This window comes from Siniperca chuatsi, linkage group LG8 (assembly GCF_020085105.1).
Source record: "Siniperca chuatsi isolate FFG_IHB_CAS linkage group LG8, ASM2008510v1, whole genome shotgun sequence".
Lineage (NCBI taxonomy): Eukaryota > Metazoa > Chordata > Actinopteri > Centrarchiformes > Sinipercidae > Siniperca > Siniperca chuatsi.
In genome coordinates, this window is record NC_058049.1 from 12,639,569 (window position 1) to 12,650,576 (window position 11,008).

At 38.8% G+C, this 11,008-nt stretch overlaps 1 protein-coding gene across 2 annotated transcripts; it reads right to left on the reverse strand.

The window, feature by feature from the left end:
• Positions 1 to 666: 666 nt before the first annotated feature.
• pdzd11 (PDZ domain containing 11) lies at positions 667 to 5,651 on the reverse strand. 2 transcript variants are annotated; one of them, XM_044205524.1, is made up of 6 exons: positions 5,517 to 5,651; positions 4,809 to 4,916; positions 2,654 to 2,794; positions 2,390 to 2,488; positions 1,986 to 2,046; positions 667 to 1,203 (listed from the first exon to the last, which is right to left on the reverse strand). In XM_044205524.1, exons 2-6 carry the CDS (start codon positions 4,899 to 4,901, stop codon positions 1,169 to 1,171), a joined length of 429 nt encoding a protein of 142 aa, XP_044061459.1. In that variant the 5' UTR covers positions 4,902 to 4,916; positions 5,517 to 5,651; the 3' UTR covers positions 667 to 1,168. The 2 variants fall into 2 exon arrangements, with proteins under 2 accessions (XP_044061459.1, XP_044061461.1); XM_044205526.1 differs by lacking the exon at positions 5,517 to 5,651 and adding an exon at positions 5,126 to 5,146.
• Positions 5,652 to 11,008: the final 5,357 nt, after the last annotated feature.

Genomic DNA, 11,008 nt, shown 5'->3' on the forward strand with positions numbered 1-11,008 from the left:
ACACAACTTAATATTTCCTACACATTTTTGTTAAATATTTAAAAACTGGATGTTCAGTACATTCACAGTGATATTTAGATCAGTGATATTTAATCTACCAGAAGTCTTGCACAATAATTTGCTTACAATATACTGTATAAGGCCCTGCTGTCTTTGTACCATATATGTCAGTGTGTACTGAAATCCAAGTGATATCTACATTTTTTACATGTATTTACACTCAGTTGCCAGTTTATTAGGTACACCTATCTAAAACATACATTCTAATACAACAGTCCTACAATAAGTCTACCCTCATTAATATAAATGGGGTGGACAAACATTAGATAAAAACATTAGAACTATGATATGCAGTTAAAAGCTCCAGGTAAAGCTAGTAAGTGGATCTTGAGTTAACAGTTTCAATAAAAACTGAACATTAAAACTTTCATGACAGTAGGATTTATTACCGGGCTGGTGTATTGGACTGGATTAGTTTTAGTAAGACGTACCTAATAAAGTAGCAGCTTAGTTTATGTATTGTATTGTGTGTGTACATACATACATACATACATATATATACATATACATACATACATACATATATATATATATATATATATATATATATATATATATATATATATATATATATATATATATATATATATATATATATTATGTCTCTACTTTATACCAGTGTCATCAAGGCAGATGTGTACAGTACACACAAGTGCTACTCTGTACTTGATTAAAATATATTTCTAAGACTACAGTAGAAACATCTAATTAGGACATGAGGAAAAGTAAATAAAGGCAATGCTTAATTAAATAATCCTGGGTTTATAAATGTTAATCATGACTAGAAAATATGTATCAATTCTATAATTTATGATGTAAAATGTCTACTAAGCTTCTGCCTCCTTCACTTCCTGTGAATACATCCTGATGGAGTAGAAATCATCACATAGCACAGTAGAATACGGAGTGCTCAGATATCTGAGTGAGAGAGAAAACTGAGCGTATAACAGAGTATATGGTGTCCTTACATGGAGGACTTTGAATCAGTCTGTTAGTCATACATCAGTCATCTTGAAGCTGAGAAAGAATGGAGGCCAGAGTCTGTGGGAGGAGGGTAATGACGTGTAGTGACATGTGTCCACCTCTCTCTCTTGCTCTTTGCTGCCACCTAGTGTACAGTCCTCTCCTTCTGCCTTTGGTAGTCTGATAAAAGAATATACAGAGGACAACATTACAATACTGGAAAAGATGTCATTATATAATCTCCTACCAGCATGATCTAATTCAGTGACTCCAAAGCCATTTTTTTGTTCTTGAACACATGCAGTGAGATAAGATAGTTATCTTAGCTACAGTATGTGGGTACTTTAGCATGCTGGCATTTAAGCTTCAAATTACTTAGGTTTGGTTCCTCAGAAAGAGATATGTTCTTTAACTTTTCTCACACTTTTTACTGTTATTTTGATAGCCATATAACATATACTAGTGTTAGCATACTGGGGGATGGTAAAAGGCACGACCCATGTTACAAATTCAAAACAGATTGGAATCTGCTATCACACCCAAACTGAGCACAAAAAAATTCGACTTTATCTTATCTTAATAGTAACACTACACAACAACTAAATCTGAACTATTTATGTTTTCTGATGGTTTGTTTGCATCAACAATCTTTGTAAACAAAGCAGGCCTATATTTTAAATTATGATCCATAAAGAAACACACAAATGACGATTTCTTTTATCTTAATTCCTCTTAAGGAATTCCCACATGGTTTGATTTTTTTTCCTGTAAGTTCTCTCCAATACCAAACCAACCAAAATTAACTTATAAGCTTCAAGCCAGAAACCCTTGTATATTCTCAACAAGTATAAATCATTCTTAAAATAGGTCAATTGTAAAGCAGATGTCAAATCTGTAATATGGTCTCTATTTACAGGACAAGAGATCATGCTTTTGATATGCTTTTGTTGAGTAAGACTTACTGTAAGGAAAGAAGCGAACCCTCATAAGTATTTCTCGTGCAGTCTTCAGAATCTCTACAGCCTAAAGAGGAAGAAGCAATTAACTTAATGCAATATAATAAAAAGGATATCACCAATAAAAAACTATTGGGGCAAAATGTTAACAACAATGCAGCTGTGGGCTAACCTTATTGAGGCATTATTTGTATGGGATATTTGCCCCTTCACAGGGAGATAAAATAAGTTCAGGAGCACTGAGAAAGACCCAACACTACTAATATTATGTAATGTGAATGGAAATATATTGAATCATGATCAACATTCCTTTCTCAATATCACTAATATTCCACTACATAGATCGATACTGCATAATGTGTTGATTAAAATCTGTGTGATCTCAGCTTGTAAGTACTGCTCTGACTTACTCTTGAGTGCTCTATGTCTTGGAAATCAACCTCATTCACAGAAAGAACCTGGTCTCCTTCTTGTAGCCCTGCTCTGTGGGCATCTGAGTCTGGGACCACCTGCCAACACATCACACACACACATACACACACACACAAACACACACACACACATTAGAAATCACAATGTGTAAATTGAAAAGCAAACAATTAGTCAGCAGCACAACAAGTGTGGATGCCAGTAAAAGCCATACCAAACAGCAGGATTACACACACATACTGTACCTTGGATATAAAGATTCCTAACTGTGACGCCTTGCCCCCACGGATGTTGAAGCCTAGCTGTGCTCCTGGAGGTTTCTTCAACACAATAGTACGAGGTAGGAACTGGGTGAGCTCATTGTTGTAATCAGGCTGATGAACCCGCTAAAAAATTTACAAAGAAAAAAAAAAGCTAACAATGTACAAAGCAGAATGATGGCATGATATCCATTATGACTCTGTGAGCTTGATTCTTCTTACACTTTGATTTACTAAAAGCAATCTGATTAAGAGTTAAATCTTCAGAGATCTCTGCAACTAGGTGAATCAGCAGAAAAGTTACATATATATACTGAGCGTGAAAGTTAATTGCTTTATATTGGAATCTTGGAAAAATTAGATTGACAAAAAAATCTTAACTCAGGGTCCACTTATTTGCTTTTTTGCAGAGCTTTCAACTGCATCACATAATCCTCGGCTTTGGTGTCAGATGTGAACGCCCCTTGATCTTTCTTCGGCCGTCCACTGACTCCTGGTAAATGACTTGGACCCCTTTCCAGTCGATGCTGTGACCAGTTTTGGTCTGACAGCCAATGTTTCCGGTGATGATAAAGTCTCTTGTCCAGGGACAAGGACACATGGGAAACAAACTACATCAGTTCTCGTGAACACCAAAACCGGTCAAAACATTGACTCCAAAAGGGGTCAAAGTCATTGACCAGGAGTCAGTGGACAGCCAGAGAAAGATCAAGGAGGCGTTGATATCCAACACCAGAGGCCGACTTTAAACAGTGACAGGTGTTACAATCTCATCCCCAGATACGACCTGTTAACGTGACTGCATTTTCACACTTAATATTATGATGTCCTGTGATGACATCTGTGCCACTCCTGTTTATTATTTACCTCCATCCTCTTGGCATCATCTTCCGGCACTATGGTATCCATTTTCACTGTTATGCTGACGATATTCAGCTTTATGTCTCCACTAAGCCCACTTCTACTCTGCCCACCAGTACCCTCACTACTTGTCTACATGATTTACAGATATGGATGACAAACAACTACCTAAAATTCAACAGTAGTAAAACTGAGCTACTCCTCATTGGTTCTAAATCTACACTATCAAAAACTATTAATGAATTAATATAATATTTGTTCACTCCCCATTGCTGAAGTCAGCTTACCTGTATCTACACAGGTTAAGAGTCGTGGTGTTATCCTGGAGAGTACCGTTTCTTTCTCTAGTCACATAAACAATGTCTCCCAGATTGCCTTTTTCCATCTGCAAAACATCTTCAGACTACACCCTGCTTTAACACAACACTCCACAAAAGTCTTGGTCAATGTTTTGGTCACATCACACATTGACTACTGCTATGTGATCCTAGCAGGCATCCCCAACAAATGTATTCACCGACTTCAACTCATCCAGAACTCTGCAGCACGGATTATTACACACTCCACGCAAGTCCACGTTAGATGTCACTCCCCTGCTGATTCATTTACACTTGCTCCCTGTGTCACAACGGATTGACTTCAAAATCTTATTAACATTTAAAGCTCTTCATAATCTATCCCCTGCTTATCTCACAGACCTCCTTCAGACTTACACTCCCTCTCGCTCCCTGCGAGGGGAGTGTAAGTCTGAAGGAGAAGGCCCTCATCAGGAAGTCTACTGGTACTACCAGCCATCAACCTCAGCACAATGGGTGCCAGTGCCTTCTCCTATGCTTCACCCAAACTTTGGAACTACCGTCCCCCTCACATCCACATACTGGACTCCATTACAGAATTCAAAACTGGTCTTAAAACCCATCTTTTTTAACTAGCTTACTCACTTTAACTGCTTCTACTGCATCTTATTTTATACTGCAATTTCGATTTTTAACTCACTGCTGAGCTATGTTGCTTATTGCATGTCTTACTGTTGATTGTACTGATGTTTTTCTGGTGTTTTATGATTTAAGGTAACACTGATTGCCATGAAAGGCGCCATTCAATAAAATATATTATTATTATTATCATCTTCTCCATGACAACTGAGAAATCTTCATCCCCTGATGAAGACCTAAAGATGCAGTTGAAAGCCTCAGAAAAAGCTAGTAGACCTTTGTATTTGTCAAAGTTATACAATGGGTTTACGAACAAAGGTTGGTTCTACTAATATGTGGCATACCTCCTGTGGAGGTATCCATGCTGGTGGGTTCTCATAAGAAGGCAAGAATACCACTGGGAGCTGGTAGTCATCATAAGGAATTTTCTGATCCATTGTTTCTGAAAACACCTAAACAAAAAGAAGTAAATTATTATGAAAAGTCGTTCCATAATGTTTAGTGTACTGCTTGTTATAAAAACAGGTAACAGCTACCCAGTGCACATTGTTACTAACGCTATATATATATATATATACATATATATATAATGTTAGTTAACTTAAAAACGAGCAAGGAGACCAAAACATAACACTATGCCATTATCTGCCATCTTACTTACGTTCAGATCACATATTGTCTAAATCAGCTACTAGTTGCTAAGTTCTACTAAAAACGGTTTCCAAAGAGTAACCCTGCTGACATAATACAAATCCTGAAATAAATGTGAATATACTGATGTACATTTGGATGAGATAATAGAAATAAAATGTGTGAATCGTGCTTTAAGGCGACAGTGGATCATTTCACACTGCTATTATACAAACGAGATGCTAGCTAACGCTACAGTTAGCTTACTAGCTAACCTCGAAACGAACTTGCTTTGCTCTCTTCATCAAAAATCATTTTAACTAGCATTCACTAATATCATCATCTGAACTATAACGATGAAGATACCGCATAACCCCTGAGTGAAAAACGAGTGACTGCCATAAAACAACAAATTATCTCACCTGCCAGTTTGAAAGCTAACAGCAAGCACTTTTACTTGTGTTTAAACGATGACTGGCATCCAGTGCATTACCGCCACCTACTGTCACGGAGTAGTCACGCCAACATGCAGCCCAACAATTACACTGTCGTGTAATGATCAGTCTACGGTAATGATAGATGCGTTTCATTACTGCCTCCCTCTGGATTTAGTCTTCCTCAATGTTCATTTCTTTCCAACTCATAAAACCAAACAGCCATTTTCTTCCCTCCACACTGTCTCCACACTCTAATATACTTTTTACATTGGCCTCTACTTGCCCTGTTTTCTGTAACTGTGTGATCATCACTTGTCTCTCATCTGTATATTTTCTGCATGTGACTAGAATATGCTCCATCCTCTCTTTTTCATGACACTGATGACCTGTTGGATGCTTTCCCGTGATGAAAAGTGCAGGCTATTCCAATTCTGTTTATTGTTGCTTGTTCTTTCCCATTAGTTCCCCCACTTCTTACCATACTTTATATTGGATAGAGTGTAGACGCCATTCCAATACTGTTGCCACTGTTGATTTATTTTTCTCCACGCTTTGCTTTTCCCTCTGATTTTGAAAATTAATTAATTTCGGCAATTTCTTGATGATCTTGTTGATCTCGCCTGGTCAGCCCATTCTAACACAATCAGAATCAGAATCAGAGTCAGAAATACTTTATTGATCCCCGAAGGGAAACTTTTTGTTACAGCAGCTCGCCTTTATGTCAGTGCACACAGGAGAAAGTACTAGCAAAAAATATAATACAATACACTTTAAAACACTTTAAAAACAGGTCAGAAAATAAACTAAGTACCAGGTGGGTATAAGTATAAGATAAAATAAGTGTGAAGTACCAAATGGGTTTACCAGTTGATGATGATAATACAGTATAATAATACAATGTATTAATATAAGTAATAAGTAGTGGTGCATGTACTGTCGAGTTAAGTAGCTTATTGAGATTATTAAGATATTGCATAGCAGTAATGGAGGTATATAATATCAATATCAATAAATAGGAAAAACTAACATAGGAAAACTAAATATTGCACGGGAGTAATACACAGAATATTGCACAATTATTCAAGTATGGCAGAGATGTAATGATCAATGTCCAGTTTAGTGACCTAGGGTCAAACAGACTAACACTTAGAGGGAGGAGTTAAAGAGTTTGATGGCGCTCTGTGGTGCTTTTTGGGGGGATGAGTCTTCCGCTGAAGGTACTCCTTTGTTTGACCAGCTCATCATGGAGTGGGTGGGAGACACTGTCCAAGATGGCATGTAGTTTGGCCAGCATCCTCCTCTCTGACACCACCGCCAGAGAGTCCAGCTACACCCCCACAATGTCACTGGCCTCACGGATCAGTTTGTTGAGTCTGTTGGCGTCCGCTACCTTCAACCTGCTGCCCCAGCATGCAACAGCATACAGGATAGCACTGGCCACCACAGACTCATAAAACATCCTCAGCATTGTCCGGCAGATGTTGAAGGACCTCAGCCTCCTCAGAAAACAGAGGCAGCTCTGGCCCTTCCTGTAAACAGCCAACAGTGTTCTTGGTCCAGTCCAGTTTATTATCCAAGTGTACTCCCAGGTACTTGTAATCCTCCATGATGTCCACACTGACCCCCTAGATGGAAACCGGGGTCACTGGTGCCTTGGCCCTCCGTAGATCCACAACCAGCTCCTTAGACTTTGTCGCATTGAGCTGCAGATGGTTCTGCTCACACCATGAGACAAAGTTCCCCACCACAGCCCTGTACTCAGTCTCATCACCACCGTTGATACATCCCACCACAGCAGAGTCATCAGTAAACTTCTGAAGGTGGCAGGACTCTGTGTGGTAGCTGAAGTCCGTGGTGTAGATGGTGAAGAGGAAGGGAGAAAGGACAGTCCCCTGAGGGGCCCCAGTGTTGCTGACCACACTGTCCGACACACAGTGCTGCAGGCGCACGTGCTGTGGTCTGCCAGTCAGGTAGTCCACAATCCAGGACACAAGGGGGGCATCCACCTGCGTTGCTGCCAGCTTCTCACCCAGCAGGGCTGGCCGGATGGTGTTGAAAGCACTGGAGAAGTCAAAAAACATGATCATCACCGTGCTTGCCGGCCTGTCCAGGTGGGTGTGGATGCGGTTAAGCAGGAAGATGATGGCATCCTCAACTCCCAGTCGGGGCTGGTAGGCGAACTGAAGGGGGTCCAGGAGGGGTCTGACCATGGACCGCAGCTATTCCAGCACTAGTCTCTCCAGGGTCTTCATTATGTGGGAGGTCAGTGCCACCGGTCTGTAGTCCTTGGAGCCACTGGGACGCGGCATCTTCGGCACAGGAATGAGGCAAGATGTCTTCCACGGAACAGGGACCCTTTGAAGACTCAGGCTCAGGTTGAAGACATTAGTGGGTGCATCAGCACTGCAAACAGTTAAACAGGACACACATTCAAATAATCTGATGCTCTTTTGCTAATTTCCACCTGGTAACTGGGAATGCAGACCCTGTTGCATCAGTTTGTGGATCCTTTGATCCATGAAAATCTGTAAATAGTCCATATAGTTACGGTCCCTATATCTATATTCACTAATTAAATCAGGGATTTTGTTACTGTGCTTAATCTTAAGCAGTTCCAGATCTACAAATGAAATACCCAGGCAGGTCTAATAGGCCATACCACAGTTGCCATATGATCCCCTGTCCAACCAAAACTTTTTTGTGTGTCCTTTCCTTTTCCCAGAATGTCTGAAAGACCCTTTTGTTTTCAACAAAGACAGTGGCATTTCTCCTGCCTCAACTTGAAGTGCACACAATGGCAAAGTTCGCTCTGCCCCTTAACACGCTCTAAATTTCTCATAAAGCCTTGTCATCTGCAAACAGTGATCTTCCCATATCTATGGGAATATTTACAAATATATCATTTATCAATACAGAAAATAAAGTAGGACATACAACACTCCCCTGAGGTGTTACATTTTCTACATGTTTAGTTGATCATTCTGACATGATTTTTACCTGAATAGTTCATCCAGCATCTTTACCACGTTTCTTTATGAGAATAATTATCACTTCCTTCAAGCTTACTGGGATTCTTCCTTCTTCCCATACTTTCAACATGATGTAACATATTTCATCGTTCCCTGGTGCAGACCTCCAAGTTTTGGTCAGTGCCTTCTTTAATTATCCCATGATAAATGAGACATTTTCTTCATCCTCAATGGTATTCTTTCTCCTTAGTGCCTCCATGTTTTCAGATTTGGTTTTCTCTCTGCCTCTTCTTCACTCCTCAGACAAATTATTAGAACTGTAAAAAAAAGTTTTTACCATTAACTCCGTCTTTTCCTTATTGGTTACTACTACGTAATTTCCATTATTATAAACAGGATAACTCCACTCCCTACTGTCACCACCAATCTAGTGTACTTTCTCCAGTACAGGTATGTCCTTTTTGCCTGTCTTATTGTCCTCCTTACTACTGCCTGAACTAGCCTGTACTGAATAATTGGCTGGAAAATATGTTTTTTTCGCTAGTTGAAATGCTTTATTTCTAGTTCTCACTGCTACTTTACACTTGCCTTTACTTTTAGGAATGGACTTTAATGGAGCTGATCTTATACCTTGTCTTGTTTTGTCATCAAATGTGTCTATGTCCATATTATAATCAATCTGACTCATGTATCTATCACTTTCGTTCTGACATTTCTCCCAATTAGCATTCTCAAATACTCCTTTCCCACCTCTGTCTTCTGTCAGTGATGTAGAAACATTTTAATTGTCAGAGTTTGTAAGGAACAGTGTAAGAATGTCGTTCCTCAGCCTGCATTAATACCGAATGTGAAAGACACCATGCAGACAGCGTGTTGTCAGCTCTGTTGTATGTTTCCCATCTGTTTATTATATGATAATGACATTTATAGTCTCTTCCAGTCTTACCAAAACACCTATTTGTATTTACTTTTTTTCTAAAGCTGAAGTGCCATCTTTTTAGTACAGGACCAGTGAGTGTGTCATTTCTTAAGAGCCTCTTTTCAAACTGCACATTTCACTCTGATTTGAGATGACATGGAACATATGTGTAACCTCCTATGTCAGCAGGAGCATTAATAAATTGTTTTCAAACATAAGCTGAAACCTGGTTAAAAACCCACAGTATCGCAAGTTTGACATTATCTTGTGTAGAAAGTTGCAGCACATCAATCTGTATATTTTTCTCATTGTCTAGAGACTAAAATTGCAGAAACTCTGATGTATTATGTAATAGTCTCACAGCACCCTTGAACATCCAACTTCTTCAAATGAGTTTGATCCATAGGCTGTAATATAATAAATTATATATCTACTTAACGTAACATAAATGTATCTTATGCTGACTGATCAGCTCACCATTCCCGTACCCTGACACATCTCATTCCTGTAAAATAATTATATTCTCACACCTTTTCACAAATCTGTATGGTAGAAAATGAAATCTTATTTTCATATCTGCTACAATCTCTCGTTCACACATTGTTTCCAGCTTTAGCTGACAACAGAAGGCAGCTCAAGTTCTCAGCTGAAAAACATGTGTGTATAGCCAAACGTATCCATTTGGTTATAGCTCATTTCATTACACTATGCAAATCATTTTGCACAGACTTGACATGTGCATGATCACAAAAAAGCCTCATATGTCTGCATTTATTATTCTCAAACTTACATTGTCGTTGCATGTAATTCAGTTATAAGTTGATTGATTGATGTGACAAGTTTGCACTGCTTCACCATGCAATACAAAATCAGACATGATGTTCACTATGATGGAGCTTTATCAAGCAGGTTTCAAGTCTCTGCAAGTTTTATAGTTTTTAAATTTTATATAGCAATTAAATAAAGTAAACCAGCTGCTGACTGACAGGTATGAAAAGCGCTTACCTAACATAAAAAAAATCACAAAAACACTATAGCTTGAGAAAAGGAGCACTGAGCTGTATAGTGCTACTATAATCAAGGTATCATTAAATACATTATGTCTACGTTATGTAGGACTATCAGAGGTGGAAGAAGTATTCAGATCTTTTAAGTAAAAGCAGCAATACCACAGTGCAGCTTGTGAATTTCCCCCCTGGGATCAATAACATATAGTAATACCTCATCATTTATTTGTTGATTATATTTGATATATAACTAATTTCAGTGGCATGGAAGTATAAAGTAGCAGCAAATGAAAATACCCAAGTAAAATACAAGTAGGCTACATCAAAATTGTACTTAAGTGCAGTACTTGAGTAAATGTACTTTGTTGTTTTCCACCTGTGTGATTATTAGTTTGTGAAGGAGCTATTTTTTTAAGAAGGAAGAAAGATGAAAAGATCATAATTTCAATTTCTCTAAAGTCACGTGCCCAGCTGCGGAGCCAGCAAGCTGCAGCAGAAAGCCTCGTGTGCACAATATCAAAGCACGAGGAGTTTAAGTGCGCTCGAGACACGTCTCAAGCCTTTATTCTGGCACACTTCAAA